This window comes from Poecilia reticulata, chromosome 7, assembly GCF_904066995.2.
Source record: "Poecilia reticulata chromosome 7, P_reticulata-male-v2, whole genome shotgun sequence".
Lineage (NCBI taxonomy): Eukaryota > Metazoa > Chordata > Actinopteri > Cyprinodontiformes > Poeciliidae > Poecilia > Poecilia reticulata.
The window spans coordinates 28,600,941-28,626,745 of record NC_088836.1 but is presented as its reverse complement, the minus strand read 5'-3'; the positions used below and the strand labels follow the sequence as shown (position 1 = coordinate 28,626,745).

Genomic DNA, 25,805 nt, shown 5'->3' with positions numbered 1-25,805 from the left:
TCAAATACTTTTCATTTTTAAAACTGCCAACCATGTTTGGTCTTCAAACTTTAACATCGTCCAATAACAGAATTAAATCAAATTTAATAATATATTGTTGCACTTCAAATTAGAATATCGGCAATACCTGTTTATTCTTGGAGGTAAATCCTGAACAGGCTACCAGTTGCATAACACGCAATCTAGAGACCAAGGTGTCCAAACCTTTTGCATGTTGGCCAAAATCATAAATCAAAAGTACTTGTGGGCCAAACAAAACTAGTCACAAAGATTGTATTGTAATTTTTAACTGCTTAATAAACTAAGCATGTAATATTTTTAAGTCCTATTGTAGAAAAAAAGCATTTTGCACATTTGCCTTATTAAAATAAAATGACAATTATTTTGGGCTCGATTGATATTTCTAATTCAATCTCGTACATTTTGCTATACCAACAAAATGTGTTAATTAACCTGAGGTTTGTGGAAGGAAACCAGAAAGGTTTGACCCAAGTCAGTCTTGATACACTACCATCCCAATACTGACCAAATATATGTACATTTTTGAATTTGAAGAAAATTCCAAAAAGTTTGTAAAAATTATTTTGGTAATTCTGACTGATCTAAAAGAAATGTCTGGTCAGATTTCAGTTCAGACAGGAAAGAAAAAAGAAAAGTCCTTATACTCAGTAATGTAAACTTCTGGTTTCAACTGTACAAGACCTCATCCTTGGAATAAGTTTTATTACATCTAAAATGTCGAGGCATTTTAAAGTTAAGCATTTATTTTTGAAAAAAAAAAATCGACACCCTTTTGATTTGAAAGTTTCTCTCCAACTCTTTAGTTTTTTTCATATCAGCTAATATATTTTTTAACGATGCCAAGTCTAATTTACTATGAAATTGGTCTTTTCAGAGTGTTCCATGCTATCGTTTCATCAGACCCAAGCTTTTAAGCATTGAGCTGATGAAGCATTAAATCATTAGACAAAGGAAGCAATCAGCTCAAAGTGGGTTGACTTAATCTATCAAACATGCGTTAAATCAAATGTTTACATTTCATCTCGCTAAACAGATGCACAAAATGAGCCTTACATGATTGAAACTTTAAAAGCTTTGCATCCACAAGATAAATAAAACCCATTCTATTTGAACTTCAGATGATTGCTGGTCACTCTGACAAATTTATTCAAACAAATTGCAAAAAAAGAGATGGATTGTTGTACTTTATACTGGCTCAACATGACTAACTACAGGAAGCTTGAAACGGAGATGATTAATTTTTTTGATTTGTTTGTTTAAAGCAATATTGCACAGAAATGAATTATGAAACCGACACTGAAATCTCCACTGGGCTGAAACAAGTTTTTCAAAAAACTGCAAACATGTCATGCAAAACTATATACACTACATACATGTATCACATAAAAACACTGATATTTCACTTAATATAATCAATAACACTGCAAACACACATCTTTTAGCAGCCTGTGGAGACTGTACAACCTCAGTATTGAAGCAGCTCAAAAGAAAATCTGAACAAAAAACAACAAAAAAAGTACCAGAAACAGTCTTTTATAGCAAGCATTAAACTAGCAGAAAACAAACCATGTGACACAAAGTAAACGGTGTCAACTGTTGCACATGGAAAGCAACAGAACATTAAATTGCCATCTTCTCCATTTCCTCAAGATTGCTGGTATCGAGTTTTGTGATTTTCCTGTCTGGGACAAAAGGAAAAACTCAAATTAGGATCTGATGATATGTCATTATACTGAAAAATGAATCAAAAAGAAATCTCACTGAAATGCATTTCAATTTGCTTAATGATTTCCATGCTGTTTTCGCTGTCCACCATGTTAACCGCAAATCCTCGTCTGCCGAAGCGTCCCGTTCGGCCGATCCTGTGCAGGTATGTTTCATTGTCGGCGTTCCCTTCCACATCCACCGGGAGGTCAAAATTCACCACAAGGGACACCTGCTCCACATCAATACCTGCAAACAGATAGAAATATGTGTGAGGGATATTATAAACACCCTTAGCATCACCAAGTTCAAAATCGCAGATCTACTTGCCTCGGGAACACACATTGGTGGTCACAAGCACTTTCTCTCTGCCGTTTTTGAAGCGTTCGATGACAGCGGCTCTCTGTTCCACTGCCATTTCCCCGCTCAGCAGCGCCACCTGGTGGCCCTCCTTTATCAGACTACAGGCCAGCCAGCCAGCCATCTTCCGAGTCTGACAAACAAATTGAGCAAGATCAAGGAAATTCCCAACACTTTGAAACAAAGTGGCGTCACTGCAATACCACATAAGCACAGACTCCTGTTCAGTTACTGGACAAATACGGCATTAGGTAATAGATACTCATTTGTGATAGTTTTCTGGATATTGTTAAGTAGGAGTTAAAATCTAAATATTTATTACATTTTAATTTTGTGCAGTTTGGTTTCACACTCCAGTATCAAACAAACCAAACCCTTTAAAAAAAAAAAAAATCTGTTCCCCCTTCACCCATGGTGGCGCTCACCATGAAGTACTGAAGGAAACGGCATGAAAACCTCTGAAGAAGACACTGTGCGCAACTTCCTTCCTCATAAAATGTTAATACAAATGGAGCAGTGTCAAAATTTTAGTAGTTGAAAGGTTTCTCTTTTGTTGTTGGTAAAAGATCACAAGCTATTTCTTCTGCTAGTTCTAGACACGGATTTATTTTGGTTTTATTTATCCAGAATGCCTTGCGATCTAGACAGCTATCTGCTTTTGGAGCAGTCTCTGGACCGTTTGACATTCATGTGCATTTGAACCGTGACTTAGGTTTGTCTGCAGACCAGTTAGTTTGTTTGCTCCACATCACAGTTTGATTGCGGATTCACACCTTCCCAAACAAACTGGACTTTTTAAGCAAACAAACTACAATAATAATAAAAAAGACCGGAACAAGAAGCATTCCTTCGCAAAAAAAAAAAAACACAACAAACTTATTTCACATAGTAAAAAATCATTTCTAAAGCTTATTTCAAAAATAACTTTCAACTTACATGGCAGAAGATCATTGCCTGTGCAATAGTCAGACACCCATACAGATTACAGAGAGCTGTGAACTTGTCCTCCTTCTCCCTGCAGAGCACATAGAACTGCTTGATTGTGTCCAGCGTCTCCTCTTCTCGTTTCAGCCGGATTATATTTGGATCGGGAATCACTCGCTCGGCAAACTTCATCACAGAGTCCTCAAATGTTGCAGAGAACAGCAGCATCTGACAGTTTTTGTTGAGCAGCCTTAAAACAGGGAAGGCAGTTATCAGATATGCTTTTTTTTTTTTTTATTCAACATCGGGTTTTTCAGGAAGAGACCCACCTGTGGATCCGGATGCTCTGGTCCCGATGACCCTGCATGGCGATCATCACATCAGCTTCGTCCAACACAAACATTGTGATCTTCTTTGGATCAATAAGCTTGTACTTGGTGCACCAGTCAAGGATGGTGCCTGGGGTTCCAATGACAATGTGCTCTTGCAACTTGACACGTCGGTCCACTGGAAAACACAAAGTGTCATGCAGATATAAAACATCACCACTGGTCACCTTGGCTCTGAGAACAGTAAACTTGAGTGTGTTAGAGACCTTTCTAACGTACTTAACTTCCTTCACCCTTTAACAAGACATGTTTCTCTTCAAATAGTTTACATTTTAGTTGGCCTAAGTGATTAGTTTTTAATTCAGTCCCTACTTAAATGTAATTAAGAATGTATACAAATGTTACGTTATACATCATCACCTTCCAAGTTGGAGGGAGGGGAAGAAAGATTTTTTTTCTTTTGCCAAAAAATGACATGTCATTATTTTTGGAAAGTGACGATACACAAAATTTCCTCTTTTCTTCTATAAATGATGTGATAAAGCAGCTCCTCCCTGTTTAGATAAAGGATTTAATTGTTTTAGACATATTTATCTGACTTCTTGAATGTTTTGTGATATTTATGTAAATATAGTAAGTAAACACAGTCTATCCTATCAACCAGAAACAAAAAAAAGCCATTTCAGGGTCTTACTTCTGTTCCCTCGAATGGCGTAGGCCAGTTTCACACTTGGACAGAATTTGCCCATTTGTTCGATCACTTGGCCGATCTGCAACGCGAGCTCGTACGTTGGCGCAACACAAAGACACTAAAAGAGAGATTTTCAGTCTTAGACAAACTGGGACCGGAGGCGTTGGATGCTCTGAATGTGTTCTGCTCACCTGAGTCCAGGTATTGTCAGGGTTCACATGACTCAGCATGGCCAGAGAGAAAGCTGCAGTCTTACCAGTGCCAGACTGTGACTGAGCGATCAGGTTCTGATGTCTAGACAGAAAGAGAGCATGCATGGAAAGAAGAAATGTTTTACATTTTAAATGAAAAACAGCAATAACAGAACAAGTATTCACTTAAAGCCAAGATGATGTTACACCAAACTTGATAGCCTTGATTTAATAGAGCTGCTAAAATGCCTTTTCAATATATGCATTTAACTAAAATGACAAAAATAAAGAAGAGGAGAAAAAGAAGCCAGGGCACTCTGATCTTTTGCTTACACTGGCTCTGGTCAATTCATCAATCTGCTTCCACATTTTGCCATTTGGTTCCCATAAACGGATAGCACCAATTTACAGGCAAGTAAATAAAACAACTACAAAACCCTGCAAATGTATTTTTTTCCACTCATATCAATGCTCACAATTGACTCAAAACTGTGTCTGAGTGAGATAGTTTTATACCTGACCACAGGGCTCCCAGACATGGTTGTACCAAGTTGTACAGTTTTAATCAATAGGAAAGTTCAACTGTTCAACCTAAGGAGGGCAGCACTGAGACCAGGGGAGGCAGAACTAAATGTGTTTACACAAGTACATCAACATTTTAACAGAAGCAAAGATACCTTTAACCTATTTAGATATTTTATCAGCAAAAAAAGTTGGTTTGCTGGTTAGCTATACTTTAAAGATGAAAGAATAGTGACATGAGGCCGTTGTTAGCTGATCCTGACCTTACTGGGAACCTTTGCGTCCTTAAATGAAAGATTTCAAGTGATGTCAGAAAAGTTTTGGTGAACCTTGACATCATATAATTCCTTTACGAAACAGTAGATGGTATTTTCATTGATAAGTTAACCAAATTGGACTTCAACTGGAGATTGTACATATAACAAAACAAACATATTAAAAAGACAAAGTTTTCCACAATACATCCCAAGTACAAATATGAACTCACGGTTCAGCCAGCATCAGAGGCAAAGCATTCTCCTGGATCCTGGACGGTCTGTTGAATCCCATGTTGAAAACACCTTGCAACAATTCAGGTTTCCTAACATTGAAGGCCCTCAGGGTTAGGTTTCACAAAATAATCAAATAAGCAGTAAACCATATGAAAAATAAAAGGCTTTCGCCAAAGAGCTCACAATCTGAGCTCCTGGAAAGTCTTCACGGAGAACAGAGGAGAGTTGGGATCCGCCTGTTGGACCTCAACTTGGTTTCGGTTCTTCACCAGAGAGTGGCGGATCAATTTATTAAGCAAAGACTGTTCGGCCAGGTCAACTTTGTCGCCGTCTCCTTCACCCCCTTCATCCGGGATCTTGTTCTGCACCACGTTGGCTGCAGGTGGAAACAGAGACCACCGCGGAAATTTAGCTCTCTTAAACAGTTTAAATTTAATGAAGACAAAAAAGATTAAATTACCATTTATATCTTCCTTCACGTTTAATGGAGCTCGTATTCTGTTGATCCTTTTGGAGAACTGAAACTGTCAGACATGACCCAAGGCAATTAGCATCAGATAGCTAACACCGTATGCTAATCTCCTAACGAGCAACGAACATGTGTTTTTATATAATGAGACATTTAACTAACCTGAAATGATGGAGTTGTCGCCTCTTGCTCGTCCACTGCTAATGCCCAAGAGTCTTCAGCCATTTTAGGAAATTATTTTTTTTAAGATACGAACCGAACCTTTCACCAAAGTTTGTTGTCACGTTGCCTTCTTTGAAATAGACTCAACGGTTACTGCTGCCTTCACAATCATTATCATTATAGTAATTTTAAGCTCCGATAAAAATGGGCGTTCAATAAAAGTGTTAAATAGACTCAAAAATAAATTATCTACAAATAAAAATTATTTATTAGATTATACAGAGGTGAAATTAATATATATCTTTCTGAAAAAAAGGCTTTTATATATAAATTGCTATAACTCGTTCAGTTATTTTCTATTTTTTGCTCTGAATGACTTGATTTAAATATGATTTAAAAAAATTTATTCATTAAAAAATACGTCGAACTTATTTGCTTTTTCAGATTAAAATTGAAACTCCCGAAATACTTGCATAAAGACATATTTACTCACTTTACTTGGAATACCTGAAGGCATCACTTTTTTTTTCAAGTTTTGCTCAGCTAATTATTAGGGCGGGAAGTAGAAGGCTGCCAAAGATGCAGTCTCCCCCTAGTGGTGCCTGGAAGACATAGCAATTTCCCTCGTAATTCAAAATTCCTACCAACACTGGATTTGATTAGCAAATTTCCTAAACCCGATAAATAGAAAAGACTGCATCAAATTAATACTGAATTTGCATTTAGGCAAATATATTTTTAATGAACAAAACTGGTACGCATTAAATATATTTCCCTGTCAATAACTGGAAAGATATTCCAACAATGATAACAATGAAAGTTGTAGTTAGGAGACAAGTTTTCAGTTTTATTTTTTTATTTTCCACCAAACTCCACCAACCCTGAGCACCCTGAGAAATACTGTTCTATTTCTAATCAAATCGAATAGTACAGTTGAAGCTGAATCTTGCTTTGTTACTGTAAAATAGAATTTAATCTAAATTATTTTATTATCCATTAATGCAGAAATTCTAGTGCAACAGCAGCAAATGAAGAGACAGGAAATCAAAGCAATAGGTTCACACAAAGATAAAATATGGAACATATTACAACAGCATAAAGATAACAATACCGTACAGTAAGGGCAACATTTCAAAATAAATACTGTGCAGCATGGCTAGGTTCTAAAGGAAGCAAGAAAAGCTTACAATTTATGGAGCGCCATAAATTTTTTCAAGCCAAAACTTGCACTTTCTTTATTTCAGCTCCTACAGATAATGATTTTAATTTTGTTTTATTCAGATCTTATGCATTATGTGAATAACTTTAGAGATACTGGCAACAAATTGACTACATTCCCCTCTGTTGTTCCTTTGGTTGTGAGAAAAAGAGACAGCGAGGAAGGGAGAGCAGCACTGAGGGAAGAAAGAGGGGGAGGACAAAGGGGTGAGTTCCATTGGCTGCAAGTTAATCCAATTTAGAGGCGGATGTTGAGTTCCAGCTACCCACCGACACACACACACACACACACACACGCAGAGAGACCATCTCCACATTTACAACAGGCACCAAAATGATTTTTCAAACACACATTAATTGTCATGGAAACCTTTGATGAGCAAAAAAAAAACACCCAAATGTATCAAACAAAGTGATCACGAAATCCTGAGACAGACAAACGCCCACTTTAAATTTAAAACGCTCCTGCGCGACCGCCTGCCTGTTGATGTTGCATGACAGACGATGTGCGCTGTCTTCCAGCCATCTGCTGCTGGTGTTACACTGCATGACATGCATGTTATTAAAGGGGATATCTGAATTGTTGATAGTGTCAACAAGAGCTTACAACGAGTGGGTGGGGATGGTGCTTTGAATAGGGTTAGGTGGGGAGGTTGCTTTGGATTCTCTCTCTCTCTTTTTGAACCTCAAACCCCTGCATCCTCCTCTCAAGGAGGAGGAGGATGAAGAGGAGGAGGCAGAGGAAGAAATAAATGAAACAGTTTCTGCAACCACATGTTGCTGGGTTTGACTGAGCCACGGCTGGCTGCTGCAGCAGCATCTACCCTCTCCCCTCCTTGCATTGTGCGTCTGCATGTGTAGTTCCTGCCACCTGTGGCAGCACTCCTATTCCCTCTACGCCACCAAAAGCGAACAAAAAAAAAAAAAAAAGCAATTGGAGAGGAGAGCAAGGCAGAGGCTGGACAAGGGGAGGATATGTTTCATGATAAGTGGAATTCTGACAGAGAGAGATCCACGCTGCACTTGACACAAATGAAAGGTAAGACAATGGGAAACACTAATGCATTTTAATGCTGCTTTGCTTCCGTCTGGCGATTCCTGCTTTAGACATCACTGTCAGTAGTTTTAACTGAAGGAGGAAAAGGGTCAATGGTTTAATCTGTCAGCGGATGTAAACAGGTACTCTGTGCCTCAACAGGTGGTGACACAGCATGCAGCTGTCTGTTCTGACCCAAATGAAGGCTGTTGTCTGGGTTCAGGGTTGATGCCTTCACTGTGTTTTTGGTAAATCCCAGAGGTTGGTAGGGTGAGCCCATCAGGAGAGAGCCCACTTTTGACTAAACTAAAACTAGAAGATATAAAAGAACAAATATCACTGATCTGAAGCAGTTCAAAACAAAAGTTTAGCTAAATAAATAAATAAAAAAATAAAACACCTTTTGCACATGTGTGAATATAATCAAGTCCAGTTGTGCTTGTTTGCTTAATTTATCCAAGACTTGATCATGTCCTGTCTGGTTCTCAGTATGTGGCTGATTGGACACATGATGGCAGTATTGAGATGACAGAAATCTGTAAGTGCATTAAACTGTCTTGTTCCTTACAGTAAAAAAAAAAAGCACTGGGGAATGATAATATCATAAAGATTAATGAGTTTATTGCTTATTGGCTATGTCTGTGAATATGAGACCTGACATTACAACCTGTATTTTTTTTAAAGTGGTTTTTCTTTTTTTTGTGAGAGGAAATCACCTTGCTGTGTGAGATAAAGTGTGATTAGTCTCACTGTCAGATTAAATGCAGAGTTTGGTGATTCTGCTGGTCAGTATGCAGGTAAGCAGGCGAGCAGAGCTGTCTCTATGGATATTGCTTTCGTCATTACACTTCCCATCAAGCTCGTGCAGAGGGACTCTGGTTGTGCAGCAGACGCAGACCCCATGACAGCAAGATTACTTGTGCAGGAGAAGGCACAAACAATAAACCGGAGCTGTATTGCAGCAGCTAATTTTGTTTTAGCAGAATTGGAGAACTGTAAAATAATGTATCTTTTATTGCAGTAGCGTAATCTCAGACTACAAAAAAAAACAAACAAAAGAAATAATTGATTTTTACACTGTTGTTGACACTGTTAACAATTCATGTAAGAAAAATCTTACTGGCATATCTATTCTGTATTTTTCTTAAACCTTTACTTATACAGTCTGACAGGATCATTTTAGCTTGTGGTTCTTCAAAACAGGACAGATAAGAGAACATTGCATTCAAGGCAATCACAACATGTTGAACATTATAAAATGGATCAATTTGCTACACAAAAATAGTTATTCACCTAAATCTGCTCAAATCAGATTTAAATTATTTAAATAACTGAAAATGAGACGAACAAGCCTGAGTGACAACCTTGTATTGCTAAAACAATGAGCTCCATGAAAGGAAGATTAAAACTAAATCTTTTACTTCAGCTGCAAAGTGTAACATCTCAAACTCAAATATTTTAAAACCATTAAAACCAGTTATGAGAGACATGCCATGAAAGTCCATCCATCCATTTTCTTGCACCCTTGTCCCTTAATGGGGTCGGGAGGGTTGCCGGTGCCAATCTCCAGCTAACGTTCCGGGCGAGAGGCGGGGTCACCCTGGACAGGTCGCCAGTCTGTTGAGAGGAACAAAGAGACACACAGGACAAACAACCACGCACACACACACACACACACACACACACACACACACACACACACACACACACACACACACACACACACACACACACACACACACACACACACACACACCTAGGGACAATTTGGAGAAGCCAATTAACCTGACAGTCGAGTTTTTGGACTGTGGGAGGAAACCGGAGTACCCGGAGAAAACCCATGCATGCACAGGGAGAACATGCAAACTCCATGCAGAAAGATCTGGGCCAGGAATCAAACCCAGAACCTTCTTGCTGCAAGGCAACAGCTCTACCAACTGCTCCACTGTGCAGCCCGCCACGAAAGTCTGTCATCACAATACATCTTTGAGGTTTGTTAACATTTTTAAGATTTTTCTTTGAGGCAAAAGTTGATCTTTTGGCACCAAACAATATAGTCGGGTCTGGCATAAAGCAAAGGATTTATATGGAAAATCATCTCTTGCCAAGTATTAAATATGGTAGAGTATTGTGACGTTATTGTGGGTCCTGGGAACTTGCTGGGCTGCATGTTGGACATTGCAGATTAAGATTCTGTTCAGTAGCGTTGGGCGTTTGATTGATTTTATCGATTAATCAAATTAGCAGTTAAGAAAGATAAAATTTTTGGAAAAATTTGGATTGTGCATTGCTTGGGCTTCTGTAGTTCAGTGACCATCTTGTTTTACAGATTGTATTTCATTGGATTTTGAATTCATGTCAACTCCAAGAAGAGATGATTGAAATAAAGGTTTTCAAAATATTTGTAACATTTCTTTTAAAGAAAAGGAGGAAGGAAAGCTAAAAATAGATTTTTTTAAAATATCGGATTTGGCACGAAAAAAATCTGATATTTTACTCTTTAGGCATATTACCCACTCTACCAGTAAATAAAAAATTGTCCCTGAGTATTTTCCCCTCATGAATAAATGTACTCAAATTAAAGGTTGTATTTTACCCTTTTTTTGTTTTTAAGCTTATTCTGTTTCAAAAATTAATAAAAAATATATTTTAAGCATTATCACAAATCATTACAAAGGATTCCAAGAAGTAAGAAGAATACTGCATTTATTAAACAGAATAATCAGGCTTCTTAGCTCTTTAATGTAATTGAACATGTTAGTTTTATCATCTCTGAGATCTGTATTTTACCTGCACATTTCTTGCTGGACAGCAATGGCAATGTCACCTTAAAATCTTTGTTTTTATTGCCACGACTTTTATCTTGAATGGTTTTAGCACGGGTGTCACCTTACCCCAGACCTCTTAGTTTTACATCACACTGAGGAGGATTACCGAGGCTAGAGAACCAATAAAGAATGCTCCACTGACAGCTTTAGCTGTAATGTTTGAATCTCTAATGTGTCCCTGGTGTGTGTTTGATCTTATTGCTGCTGGCCATCAAAAGTAATAAAAACAAGAAACAAGATCACTTCCTGCTCAGAGTGCTCAATTTGAACAGGAATATATTTGGAGCTCATGAATAATATTGGGAAGATATTGAGGTAGAGTTCTGAACTATTGGAGGTAAAAGTGTGCAAAACGTGAAGAAAAACATATTTTTACTGTAAAAGACAGTAAAAGCACAATGGATGGAAGTTTTCACTGCTCACTACCTCATTTTAAAACAGGTTAATGTTGAAAAAGAGCCTATCAGAAACATCAAGGCTGATGAAAAAAAACTTCAGTGGTGAACAGAATAAATCGTCAAATTCCCTTTGAAATGAAACGTATTCTCTGAACAAAGAAAGAGATGTTGTTCAGTTGCAGCTTTGCAAACTTTAATATGTAACCTGAGAGAGAGGATCACAGGTAGATGATGGAAAAATATGTATTTTGTCATAAGTGAGCATTGCTGTTGCACATGGATGTTATTCTTGGAAAAAGGTGGCAACAGGCTGATTTTTTTTTTCAGTTAATGAAGTCTTTCCATCTTGGCTTTGTGTTGATACACACACTGGCAAATTATTTTAAAATCCCTGCTTTTGTAGAAGTTGATCAGTTAATCTAACAATCAGCTTGACAGTTAAAATGCCAAGTTTTGGTTATGTGAAATGAGATCTTCCACATATAACTTCACTTTTAATATGCAAACATGACATAATGACATAAAAATCTGCTACATTGAATAAAGAAAGTGTAAGTGTGCACAGCCTTCAGCTGGTGTTTTGTTGAAGAATCTTGTGATTTCGACAGCCAGTCTTCTTTGTCAGGCACCTGTCAGCCTCCCACATCTCCACTCTGTCTTATTTGCCCACGTTGCCTTGGAAAAGTTTTCTAAATTTACCAGAAGGTGAGAACATATCATCTGCACAACTCTCTTTATGTGACCTTGCAGATTTTCTGTTGGAAAGAATGTGCTGACATTTTCTGTTTTAACTTGATAATTTGGTTGTGTGCTTGGTGTCAGTGTGATGATGGAAATGAAATATATTAATGTATCTGAATGTTTTGGTTCTAAGCTGGCTGGTATTTTGAAATGGTTATAATTTGATCAACTTTGACAAAAACCTCAGCTTCATCTGAAAAATATAATGTTTGGCTCTATCAACAGAATGCAACAATTCTCTCACAAGGTTTTGGCAGATTCAGCATGGCATTTTAACTAACTGGGAATTAGAAGCACCTGACTGGTACTTTCCATCACACATCCAATGTAAACAGCAAAGGAGAACTTTTCTTTTGTTCTCAATGTGTGAAGTTTTTAAAAATAAATAAATAAATCCAACAATTTTTCAATTTTATTTAATCAAATGTACTGATTTGGTTCTGTTTGCTTTTCAAAGCAGAATCCTAAAGCCAGCAGGATGCCTGGACTCATCAACAAGGAGAGCCAGTGTGCTCTGCCCCTCAGTGTGTCTGACATCACCTGCTGCGTCAGGGGTTATACTCTGGCTCTGACGGCCTCTATGACCTACGAGAATATTGAGGACCACGCAATTGAGGGTAAGCGAGATGACTGCATGCCACAGACACATCGATGCAATTCAAACCTCTGAGCATCAGTCCTTTCTTCTTTCTTCCCTGAAGGTATCTTCATATATCCACTGGAAGAAAATTCCATTGTTGTTGGGTTTGAGGCTATGATATCCAGTCAAATTATAACCCTGCAAATAAAAGGCAAGGCAAAACTTGATGATTGTTATCAGGACATCTGCCGCACCGCTAACGGGGGTCTCCAGAGCAACACCGGTAAGGCTGAAGTGACTCAGATCAATATTGTTATATGAGCTCAGTCCAAAGGCCTCTGTTTGTGCGGCGTACAGGGGGTTTGCTGTGAAACGAAGAACAGCACAATCGAAGTCTGAGGATCTTTTCCAGCTCTGTAAAGTGTTTATGTTGATCCTAGATCCTCCTCTGTACTGTCTGGTTCAGTGTTTTGCAGCAGGCAAGTCATAATGTGATGAAGCTACTGAGAGACATGGGCATTATTCATACACAATACTGGTGAATGTATTAGGAATACAGCAGAGAAAATGAATATTGCACTGCAAAATCCTTCTTGGTATATTTATGATGAGACTTTTGACATGACATTTACAACAGATAAGTCATCCACATGTACAGTAAAATCAGATAAGCTGATAAATTAATTTACATGTAATAAAATATGAGAAGATTTAGAAACATGAAGAAAAGTTGGGGGAAATTACATAAAAAGAATTGAAGAAAGGCAAACTTTTGAGTATTTAGAAAGCAATTCTACCTCCCTGAGCAGAAATTAATGCCAGGTGCTTTATTTTTTATTAATAGCCTGTTAAGACATTCCTCTTTTCCATGGAAACACAAATGTATTTCATGGTTACATGAGGAAAAAAGCTCTCCCAAGTCCTTCACAACCTCAGTTTGTTAAATATATATTTATAAACTTCTGAATGTTCTAGAAGTAGGACAAAAAATATATATTTTCGCAAGATTAGCAACAGTGGAGTCAAGAGGATAATAATAAGAGTCGTTAAGGAGCCAAGGACCTCTTGTAGAGAGTTGTAGAAGAGCCTGAACTTAATTTGTACTCTTGCTTAAAAAAATAAAAAACAACCCAAGAAGTAACACATTCAGCTGCAATGCCACCTCTCTGCACCAGACTCCTCTGCTGAAGAGAAAACACACTGGAGTTCATTTAAAGTTTGCTGCAGCAACACTAACATTTGGTGGTGTGAAGATCATGTCAAATTGAATTTACTGAGATATTATTAATAATGTGAATCTGTTACCATAATGCTGAGGATGAAACAAGGAATATATATAAACAGAATATAGAATACCATATTATGCAATAAGGACAAAATTACAAAATAAACTTTATACAGTTATTAGAAATAACTGTATAAAGTTCCAAAGGAATGTGCAAAACAAAAATGTGCAAAAAATAAATAAATAAATAAAAATGTGCATGTGTATTTGAGCAATAAAAACAGACCAATGACAGTAACTGACAATGAAAACAGTGCAACCACAGAGATGTGAGAATGTGAGAAAAAATGTTATTTAAAACGACTCAAAATGTCCAAATAAACACACATAGTTGAGAGCAGTGATGGATAGAGTCAGACAGCTGCTGCAAGGAGGGATCTATGATGATGCTCCTTTGTGCTCTTAGGATGCAGCAGTCTGTAACTGAGCAACAGAGCAAAGCCAAGGAAATGCTCAACTGGTTTCAGAGAGAAAATAAAGCAGCTGGGATTTTCTATGTAATATATCATCATCAACATAGGGTCTTCTGTTATTTAAATACAATACATTTTCCCTTTGGTCTCTCACTTTATGGAAAATAACATGAAATACGTTATGCATGGACAATGATTTCCTTGTATATGTATGAGGATATTGTTGGATGTTACCAACATCTGATGAATAAGTGTCCTAAATATGTTTACTGAGAAAAATGCTGAAATGCTCAGTTCTTATTTTTCTGTCTGTAATTATACTAATTTGTCCTGTCATTTCATACTCAAAGAGAATAAGAACGGCAAATACCGGATTAATTTTCAGAGACTGTAAGCACCATTAATAATTCAGCCCTGAAGGGTTTCTAAAAATTCACCCAGCTACTATTTTATATCCATCATTAGATATATCTTTGAAGATCCATTTGCAGGCCAATTAGTTTTTCTGTCCGCAAAACAAAACTGTGCTGTAACAAGGAAGTTGTCTGAAAGCAAAAATAAAACAATCCACCATTAAAGTTTACTTTAAAAGTGTTTTTTGACACAAAATATTATTTTATCTTTTCTAAACTGTAGCTACAGGGAACATACTGGTGGATGAGGACTTTGAGAGGACTGTGCTAGTAGTTAACCTTGGAATTATCCCCCCAATGGAGACGGTGCACATCCTGGTCAGCACGTCGTCTGAGCTCACCACGTTGCCCAGCGGCGGGATCAGGGTCTCATCCCCACCGGTTTGCACTCCTCGGGTACAAAGGACCATCAACGAGGAGCAGGGATTGTCGCCGAACTTCTCCCGAACGTAAGAGATGAAAACCAGATGAAAAACCAATGTGTGTTTAGATTACATTCTGTTGTGTTTTAAATCGAGGTTTAACAGTTATTTTCAATAAGTTTGATTATGATGAGACTCACATTAAAAGTACTTTTAGATAATAGCAATCTTTAAAATGACATTACACCTATTTTTCATGAAATCATCTTGGTTTTATGAACACTTAATAATCTAATCTAGAATGTTGGGTTTTCATTCACTGTAAGCAAAAACAAGTGTGTGTAAAATCATCAGTATATGTGCAACTAATTGCAGCACACTGTAAAAATGCAATATCTTAACAAGCACTTTTTTGTCTAATTTCTAGTCCAAATATCTTAGAACACTTGAAATTTGACTAAACTAATTTATAAGTAAAATTTAAGCAAAATATAGAAGCTTATTTTAAATGAATAACTCCTTAGTATTAATATTTTAATTCTACTATCAGATTATTTTACTTCTAATGTGGGAAAATGTCTTTTTATAGGTGAAATAATCTGCTAGTGGAGCAAGTACTTTTTAAAAAATCTACATTATAAAATAGTTTAATTAAAACAAGTTCATATTTCTTGCTGAAAAATTAGTTGTAAGTTAATTTTGCCTTATTTCACATGCTAAAATGTTAAGCCTCAGAAACTAGGCCAAAAATACTTTTGTGTTTTTGCAGTGTATGCATTAAGTAGATTGAGTTAAAGAAATACATAAATTTACCAAAATACATACATTTTAAGTAAGATATTGAACATGACTGTTGTGGCGTGTTAAAGTTCTTGAAAAACAGTATCTATGTTTTTAGTCGTGAAAGACCCACTTGTGCCTCAAGTCCTCACGATCAGAATCCAAGCGCCTCTCCGCTGTGGCTGGCGGCGCTGCTGGAGGATGAGGCCATCAACTCCATGGACTATGAATTTAACTTCCAGCTGGAGATTCGAGCTCCGTACCTTCTCGCAGGTTAGATGATTTATCTCTTTTGTTTATATGCAATTATTGGAGGCTCTTAACATCTGTAACATGAAAACTCCTACAACATGGTGACACACTCCGTGTTGCATATGTCTATGCTTGTATATTTTGTCTAAAATGATCAGTTTGATTTTAGAGGAATCCTCAGTAAAAAATTTCAGTTTTACGTCACTTCTCTGCCTCACAGACTTTATCCCCAAGAGAGACATTCATATAACAAAGTAACACCAACAGTCATGCAATAATAAAAACACTTAAACTGAAATAAAATAAAATACATGCACCTAATACAAATACGCTGTTGAGGACATCAGGATTTTTTCTCAATATTTGCTGAATTTCTCAACATACTTGGGAAGTTTCTGCATATCTACCATCAGTTTATTTGGAGAAAAAGACATCAGTGATTTCATTTGCTTATCTGAATTATAAGAAACTGTAAGGGAAGGTGTTTGGTGGTGAGCTGCACAAATACAGCTCACTGCCAAACATGCTTTTGCTGCAGTCAGAGACAATCATGCAAACAAAATCCAAAACCAAGTTGTTGGGATTTTTTTCTGAGTTGATCACAGAGTCTCTGACATGCAAACTGAAGAAGTCACAACTTCTCTGTCTCCCACCAACCAGATTAAATTAGCAATTTTCCATGGTGTTTGCTTTATATTATATCTAAGGCTGAAATGATTAATTGTGTTGAATCGGTTATTGAGATAATAATCAACTATTTAAATAATCAATTAATCATTAACTGGAGTGACTCAAAGGAGGTCATTTGCTCCTTTGAGCAAGAACAACATATTCAGAACAGTATTTAAGCTAAAATTGTACAAAATGTTACATTTAAGATGCAAAAAAACGTTGTAGATATGTTTTACTCCAAAAACCACAAGTGGTCTAATTTTAGCTCCGCCCAGTTCAAATTGTGGAAACAATTTGGCATATTTTGCTTATCGATTATTAATCAATTAATTAAAATAATAATAAACAGATCAGTCCAACACTGTAGTGATATTAAGTCAAACAGAAAAGGTTGTGCTTTTCGCGTGTTATTAGGATTATTTGTTTTAGCTGCAGATGCATCCTTTGATGCAAATGATCAAGGAATGCAACATTATTTCATTTCAAAAAATATTCATAAGGAATTTAATTATTTATTTGCATCTTTTAATGTATTTTTAATACTGAAAAGGCTTAAATAAAATCACCAGAATTTTCCAGCCATCAGAATAATCGATGACTAAAATAATCTTTATTTTCAGCCCTAATTATATCTCCCACAGCTTTTTATTTAAACTGCACAGGTAAGTTTGTTGAGTTGTCGACTGTTAACGCTGCCTCCTCTTTGTGTGAATTCCTCTGGAAATGTGTGCCCAGGATGCTGTTAGCGACTGGAGTAATTGCCGGTGTTTTAGAGCCACTTGTTTGCTCTGTGTAGGAGTGGAGAGCCCTTCTCACGCCATCCGAGCTGATGCAGACCCTCTGGCTCGCTCGGCAACCAGCGTCGTCATCACGCTGGCTGACAAGTACACTTACGACTGCCCTGTCGAAATACTCATCTACCCCAGCGGTGAGTTTATAACTTAAAACTCAGCGCTGCACTTAGACTTTTATTCATTTACAAGTAAAACATTCTCAAATTGGCTCTTAGCTTTTTTCTTTTACACAATATGTGGCCTGCAATCAGATCAGCAGTGAGGTGACTCACTATCTGTCCAGGAAAAAAAATTATTGCATACCAGCACCAGGAGGTTTTTCCTCCTGTGGTGCTCTTTTTTTGTCCCTCAATGCCGTCTTGATCTCCAGGATGTGTGGGCTGGTTGTCTCCCTGAGGCAGGAATGAGCCGTGGACACACTGAGCTGATGGGCCTCTTATGAGCACTTTGTTCACAAGCAGACCTGCGGTCAGTCCAGGACAATCTAATTCACAGCAGACTTGTGCTGCTGTTTCTGCCACAACATGGAGGTTCAGCTTCAGCTAAGGGATGAAGGAGACAGAGCTGTGCTTCGAACATTCACGGATTGTGTTTCGATTAGTGACAATACAATGCGAAAAGTAAGACCTTGAAAGGCATTATTGTTGACAAATATTGTACATATTTCTAGTCCAGGTTTAAATCTCATGATAGTTCTTCTAAAATTAATAAAAAATGGAAAAGGAGTGGCAAAATTACTTCCGCAAGAAATTCTGGCATAAATGCATAACACAATGTTTACCAGGGTTAAAGTAGATGCATCAATGTTAATATTTGAGCTGATGAAGTGAAAATGTATACATTTAAAAAAGGAGAAAGTCAGAAGAAACATCATATAAGCGTGAATGTCTAGGAAACCGACACACTGCAAAACCACAAAATCTTACAAAGTATTTTAAGTCGTTTCTTGTGCCATTATCTTACTTGAAATAAAAAAATTTTTAAAGTAAACTAACAAGTAACTTTTCAGCAAGAAATAGGATCTACTTTTAAGTTAATAATTCCTTAATATTGGTGAAAACCTATAAGTAAAGCCAATACTTTTTCAGCAATATTAAGACATTATTGACTTAAAACAAGCTCGTATTTCTTCCTGAGAAGTTACTTGTAAATTAGTTATGCCTTGTTTCAAGTGTGCTAAGATTTTGTGCACAAGAAAATACTAAAATACTTGGTAAGATTTTATGTTTCAGACCAGCATCTTCACTCTGAGGTGCAGTGGGATGCATAAACATGTTCCTCCCAACTGAATGACATAATTGCCTTTACATTAGCCAGAAGGAGTGTGTAGGTCTCACATTACATGGACCAGTCAAAGGGGGTCCATTGTCCATTGAGGTGCTGGGCTGATACAATATCAGCCCAGAACAAATATTTCTAATCTTTAATGAACTGAAGGAAATACTAGGTCAGAATTCATTCAAAAAGATAAATTTTGAATGAATACAGAAGAAAAAAGAAAAATTGCAGAAAGCTTTCTGCTTTAAGCTGGTGAATTTTCCATTTTGGTTTAAACTTCAACTGAGTGACAGTGTGAATTTTTAATTATTTTAAAACCTGGCAATGATCCAAATGTTATTTTATCCTGATTTGTAAAACCCTATACTTGGAAGAGTGTGCCGACTGCAGCTCTCACTAAACCTTCACCCTTTCCCTTAACAAGAAAGAGAGAAACTTAATCCTTTTTCTCATTTAGTTTTCTTTTCTTTAGCCCCACTGTGATACAATTAATACCACAATCAGCGTGGGCGTAATTCTGTGCTTTTGGATTACCTTTTTACTCCCCAGTGAAGCTTTCAGTCACAGAAACTGACAGTTTCCATCTTGATGTCTTTGTTCACCGTCGCTGTGCCACATCAGAGCCCCATGTGCCACACGTTCTCGTCGAGAATGGAGACATGACGCAGGAGGAGTACGACGAGTATCTTCACAGTCGGAGTGATTTCATCAAAGCAACCAAGAAGGACTCCAGCAATCAGAGGAAAGTGAGTGTGTGGCCATCATTTCCTTCCTCTACTTGAACTGATGACATCAATACTATACCCGTTTCTGTTCAGAAGGCGTCAACATTAAAGCTAAGAACAGGTGTTTTTTAAAAGATGCATTTATGCTATTTTAACTATAGTCTGAAGCAGAATGTAATCCTGATAAAATCATGAAACATCAGGGAGTTACTTGTGTAGTTGAATATTTCTAAAACTGTAAACATTTTTGGAAGTTTGTAATAAAACAATATAGATAATTCAGTTAATTCAATATCTCATAAATGTTATCCCCCTCATCATCTACGTAAAGTTTCCCGTCAAGATTTTATGTTTCGCCTTCCTGAAGCTAATATGATATTTTTCTGACATAATCAAATTATGACATTTTACATTTGCTGAGGCCTCTATATTCAATTGGTTGAATGCAAACAAGCCTTTAAAAATGTTTTATCAATAATTAATTCTCCCTTTCGCTGTTAAATTTTAAATGTCTCTTTGAATGCAAATTAAACTGTTATAATTTATTTAGTCAAGAAATTACTTTATTAGGAATTTTTTTTAAATAGTTTTTGTAAATTCAGAAAGTTTTTTCTAGTAACTTTTCGATTTTTCAAACTCAGAAGTTTCCTTGTTTTTTCTAGAACATTTCCAACACTTTTCAGTGAAAATTTACTAATTTTTTTTCTATCTACAATGGCCCTGTTGTATACTGCTGTTGATAGGAGTAGTAGCCAATTTGAAACACAAAGTTAGCCTTTCAAGTTATATCTGGGATCAGTTGTAGTTTTTTCCAGTTTCCCTCTGGGAAATCTGCCTTCAGAGCATCCCAGTTGATTTTAGTACAACGTTTAAGGGACTGTCATTTTTTCCATTTCATATAAGATTTCTCTTGGCAAGTGAAATCATCGTCTGAAAACTGATTTCTGTGTTTAGTCAGGTTATCTTTGTCTGAAAAAAAAAAAAAATATATATATATATATATATATATATATATATATATATATATATATATTTTGATGATCTGAAGCATTTAGATTTGACAAAGCAAAACCTGGAGAATCCCTGTAATGGGGATAATCCTTTTTGACAGCTTTGTATTTCTCAGTGCCATTGACGGAGAACACACAGAAAAGGACTCCTCCACTTCCTGAAGTGCCTTGTTTGTTGTCAAGGCTCTTTCAATCAGAAGGAAAGGCTCTTTAGGAAAGAAGCCTTAAAGACACAGGATCTTTAATGAAGGGTTTTAATCAGAAAGGGACAAGAAGAGGGGATCTAATTTACAGTAACATAAGAAGCTATTGATTTCTTCAAGTATTACATCGATTTGTTACTATATATATATATATATATATATATATATATATATATATATATATATATATATATATATATATTATATATATATATATAATAAAAATTGACCAAAAGGGCACTTGGGGGCAAGGAGCAAAAAGGGCAGGTGCTCAAGCACACCCAGGCCCCCCCCTCAGCACGTGCCTGATCCTGTCATATAATGGCAGCCAGTGCGGTTAGCCAGAGGTTGCGTAATCCCAGGTGAGGCTCAGCTCGCTGCTGCCTCACCGGCTTCGCTTCTGAGCATTTGAATGGGAAAATGCACAATCCAGCGATTTTGAAGAAAAACTAATCAGAATTGGTTAAGCTAAGTAAAAAACAGACACTTTATAGTACAAAACCACAGGGTGAAAATAGCACCCAATTGATCTGCTAATCAACATACTGTACTGCAGATGTTTTATTTTTAATTAGGGCAAAATTATTACAAAAAAGTTAAAATATTCCTATAATGGAAAATATTCGATGCAATATAAAGTATAAATCTGTTTTTTTTTACTACTTACATTAAATGTGTGGTGACACTTCTGGTTTTGTCTCGCTCGTTCTGCGTCACTTTGCTGTGTATTTTGTATTTACCTGTTGCTATGTCTTGTATATTCTTTTTGATCCTGTAAAGCACTTTGGTCTTCTACACATTGGTTATGTAAAGCACTACATAAATAAATTATTGATTGATTGACAACAATTTTTTGAATTTCCTTTATAGCCTCGCAGTAAACAGGAACACAACTATTCTACTCTCATTTAACCAGAATCAGCTTTTAATTTATTAAAAGTGTCTAAAAAGTGTCCAAAATTTGGACCAAAATTTTATCCAAAATGTAATCTTGTTTTATAGCTAACTTTGAGCCTCCAAAAATGTGCAACTTGAATTTCTTTTTAATAAAGCACACATGCAAATTCCTTTTTAATTTTTGTGACACAGTTTACACGCTCCATTTTTTTTTTTTGCAAAAAAAATCTAACTACTAAAGGAAAATATAATTTATTTAGGATTGTAAATTGGTTTAGAAATTATACTTTTCTTTGGTAATAATTCTGACCTGACAGTTTTGGTCAAAATGATGAAACTCTGCTGTTTTGTGCACATCTAGGCTCTTTGATTATAAAAGACAGTCTTGTTGCTCTGGGTCTAGGTTGAGTTCTGCGATTATCTCTGCGTGGGGCCATTCACATCAAGCTTTGATGATGAGACTATTAAGTGACCAGCAGACCTAAACTGGAGGGGAAGAGCACTTAGCCATAAAAATGGGTTTCTATGGAAACACTCCAAAGGCGAGGCTCATTCTGCCTGATTTTTTTCCTGCACATTTTCAATAATTGATGTGTTTTGTCAATCTGATCACTTGTGCATTTTGTATTGAATTCTCTGCAAATCCTCTCGAGTTCATTATCTCCCCCGGTAATTTATTTATCATTCTGCTCCACTTCTTCATCCAGGTAGATGTCATTCACAGACGGCTGCATAAGGACATCCTCCACAACCCCGTGGTCATGCTGAACTTTTGTCCCGACCTCAAATCCATCTGCTCAGACCTGAGGAAAGTTCACGGCGAATTCATCTTCCTTATTGATCGAAGCGGCAGCATGAGCGGACTCAACATCCACCGTGTGAAGGTGTTATTACCTCAGCTTGACGTGTCGTCGTGTTTTATTAGCTGCTATTATTTACAGATAAATACTTCCTGTGTCTCTGGCTGTGATTTATCAAGGTTGATTTTTGTTCAATTATGTTATCAACACATCATTTATTTTTAAAAGCAGCTTAATTGAAGGCTAATTTTAGGCTTAAAGGGGGATTTTAGTTGTGTACAACTGTGGTCTGTGGATATTATACCGTCCGTCCGTCCCTCCATCCATCGTTAGCAGGTTCTGTTAGGTTGCATCATGTTTAATGAATATTCTCAGCCAGACTTGAGAAATTCTGCAACTTTTATTTATTTATGTGGTTTTCTTTAAACATTTATATTATTTGACTGGTGATGCCATCTGCTGTTTTTTTATTTTTTTTAAACAAACTCACATTTGATCTTTTTATTGGATCTGTCAGACACCACACGGTCTGAGTGGGTTTTACAGAGATATAACAACAATTTTCCACAAATCTTTTAAAAGATCCTCAAACAAACTGGGACCTTCCTCTTTGAAACTCTTTTTCTTTCCTTTTCTAAGTGCAATTGAATTCTGAGTCGTATTCATGTTCGAGTCAATGCAGCCTTGGCGCTACTCACCTGAATGAAAGTGGAGCTAAGTGGTATTATTTCAGAAACTGCCCTTGAGCTGGTGAAGAGGCAGTGATTGGTGAAATGACAAGGTGTGATGCTGCTCACTTATCAGTGCAACATTCGCTGCAATGATGAGTGATGACAGTTTTTAGTTTTAAAATCCAAACTGGCTCTTGATTTTGTCTTCCAGGACGCCATGGTGGTTATCCTGAAGAGTTTGGTGCCCGGCTGCCTTTTCAACATCGTTGGATTTGGATCCATGTTCAAATCACTCTTCACAACCAGCCAGAACTACGAGGAGGTAAACGTATACAATGCATGCATGTACTGCAATTACCTGAAACAAAGTTGTGGTTCAGCAATTCAGGAGTAAACGGTTTGATAGAGTATTTTAAAATGTATTCATAACAGAGGAGATACGAATAATAGCATGAAGAATTAAAGAAGAGTACAGTTTGGGGCTAAATTAAATAACTTAGAAGGTTAAACATTTTTCTCAATGGAAGACTTTCACATAGTTGGAGTCAACTGCTTCCAATCTGTGTTATCGGCATGAATTCACCCAGGAGACTTGTTTCTTTAATCCCAGTGACACAAATCCAGTCTGCAGAGAAGAGAGTAGATCAATGGCATTAACATCAGTGCTAAGATCTAAATCAACAAGTGCAAACTGTTTGCCTTTTAGCTAACAGTTTTTGTTACAATGGGTGAAATGCTACTCTCAGGACTGAAGCTCAAATAAGACAGCAGTTTATGTAGCAGGGATTTTGCACTTTTTCATACAAAATAAGCACCTTTTAATTAGAGTTGTAGCGCTGATGGCTTATTTCTCTGATAAAATGTGTGTTGAGAGGTAGATGAATTTATGTTAGCAAGTTAATTCTCTTGGTTTTTATTTTAGTAATAGCAACCATTAATCAGACTATTTATATTTGCAAACCGGCATGCTGACTTTCCTGGACTTTTGTCAGTGTTCAAAATATTGTTAGGTATAAAAGATGGATGACTGGTAAGCCTGTGTGACCCAAGCAAAGACTGTGGGTGGCCAACATTTTTCAAGAGGGGCACCACTGTATGGTTCCACATTTTGGTTTATTAAATATACTACTTTTACTTCTAAAATTAATTATTTAATAATAATGATAGTAATAACAATCATCATTGTTATTATTGCATCTAAGTACGTTATTTTATTTTATTTAGCATTTTTCAACCTTTTTTTTTTATTTCCAGTTGTTACGCCCCCAAGGTCTAGGGGTCCAGGGGCGGCAACATAAAATGTGTCCAGAGTAACAAGTGGAAAGTAAAATGATTTATTACAAAAGAAAGTTTCACAAAACAATACAATTTAACGCAACTAATGCAAAACAAAAGGGGTTAACAAACTCAAGAATATTAAGTGCAAATTAAAGTTACAAAATGCCCACACAAGTCAATTCAAAGTAAACTCAAAATAACCCAAAAGGGGGGAAAGAAAAAAAAAAAACACACACACACACAAAGGGAATGCTAAGGGGAGCACCAAGCCTCCCAAACACGAGCTTCTAGCTTATGAAATTAAACAAAAGGAAAGTCAAAATTGCTCAACTGAACAAGCAGAAACAAACCAGGCCAAATTAGTTCAAAGACTGCCCAAAGCAGTTGGAGACACCAAAACAAGGGGGGACAGCTTCACAAAGCCTCTTCCAACTAGCCGCCCAACTGAATGGACTCAGGAGCCTTTTATATGGTGCAGGTGGGCCTCATCAACATCTGATTCGCTTGCTAATTCTCTGCTGGTCCAATGGTGTAGCTGCTCTCCTGCAGCCTTCAGGCAGCCAATCAGGAAGCTGTGCTCTCCCAGCTAATCCTGCATAACAAAAAGGGAGCCTGCACAGCCTCAAGAGGCCAGGGGCCGTAACACCAGTTTATTCCTGATGGTCATTTTATTTTATTTGCCATATCAAACAACACACATACTGTACTGTGCATAGTTAATATGTGATATTTTTGCACATTTTGTTTCTCTTTTAGTCTGTTTATCTATTCTTGTTAGTTTTGTTTACCTCACAATAAAGGAGGAAAAAAAAAATACAAAACATCAGAAACATGTCTGTTACATAAACGATGAACATGCTTTACATGTTTATTTCTTTATGACATCACATTCTACTTTAATGTGTTTTACACTCATAACTTTTAATCATTAATGATTTGGTGTTTTTATTTCAACTAATTGAACATTTCTGTTTCGTGTTCTTTGTGAGAATAGGATTCTGTGTTTCACTAACCCCTACTCATCCTCATGATCCAGGAGGCCCTGGCGCAGGCTTGTGATTACGTCAGGAAGATGAGAGCCGACATGGGGGGCACCAACATGCTGGCGCCGCTCACCTGGATTGTGAGGCAGCCCACGTTCAGCGGTCACCCCAGGCTGCTCTTTCTGCTCACAGACGGAGCTGTCAGCAACACAGGCAAGGTTATCGAGCTGGTCCGCAGCCACGCACGATGTATCAGGCAAGTATCACTGTCAACACATCTTTTTTAGTGACTCAGATCAATAAGTTATGCTGTTGGAAATGTTG

The 25,805-nt window shown here is 36.9% G+C and overlaps 2 protein-coding genes across 2 annotated transcripts in view; one reads left to right on the top strand and one right to left on the bottom strand.

The window, feature by feature from the left end:
- Positions 1-1,140: 1,140 nt before the first annotated feature.
- ddx19a (DEAD-box helicase 19a) lies at positions 1,141-6,034 on the bottom strand. The gene is made up of 11 exons (XM_008414520.3): positions 5,865-6,034; positions 5,694-5,757; positions 5,417-5,609; positions 5,230-5,322; positions 4,221-4,323; positions 4,033-4,147; positions 3,339-3,516; positions 3,022-3,259; positions 2,056-2,218; positions 1,783-1,974; positions 1,141-1,703 (listed from the first exon to the last, which is right to left on the bottom strand). Exons 1-11 carry the CDS (start codon positions 5,925-5,927, stop codon positions 1,642-1,644), a joined length of 1,464 nt encoding a protein of 487 aa, XP_008412742.1. The 5' UTR covers positions 5,928-6,034; the 3' UTR covers positions 1,141-1,641.
- Positions 6,035-6,325: 291 nt separating this feature from the next.
- The window catches only part of vwa5b1 (von Willebrand factor A domain containing 5B1), a 36,057-nt gene continuing 16,577 nt past the window's right edge, over positions 6,326-25,805 (top strand). Inside the window, exons 1-10 of the mRNA XM_081609251.1 lie at positions 6,326-8,121; positions 12,543-12,702; positions 12,787-12,948; positions 15,000-15,225; positions 16,037-16,191; positions 17,639-17,770; positions 19,536-19,660; positions 22,457-22,633; positions 23,432-23,542; positions 25,535-25,737. Coding sequence (XP_081465377.1) covers positions 12,564-12,702; positions 12,787-12,948; positions 15,000-15,225; positions 16,037-16,191; positions 17,639-17,770; positions 19,536-19,660; positions 22,457-22,633; positions 23,432-23,542; positions 25,535-25,737 — 1,430 coding nt within the window. The 5' untranslated portion in view covers positions 6,326-8,121; positions 12,543-12,563. The remainder of the gene's footprint in view (positions 8,122-12,542; positions 12,703-12,786; positions 12,949-14,999; positions 15,226-16,036; positions 16,192-17,638; positions 17,771-19,535; positions 19,661-22,456; positions 22,634-23,431; positions 23,543-25,534; positions 25,738-25,805) is intronic.

Bases quoted from the DNA above. Each gene is read 5' to 3' on its own strand.
- ddx19a (XM_008414520.3), bottom strand. From the start codon at position 5,927: ATGGCTGAAGACTCTTGGGCATTAGCAGTGGACGAGCAAGAGGCGACA. The intron at 5,610-5,693 runs GTAATTTAATCT...TTCCACCTGCAG, and splicing joins CGTGAAGGAAGATATAAATG to CCAACGTGGTGCAGAACAAG. The intron at 5,323-5,416 runs GTGAGCTCTTTG...CTTCAATGTTAG, and splicing joins ACTTTCCAGGAGCTCAGATT to GAAACCTGAATTGTTGCAAG.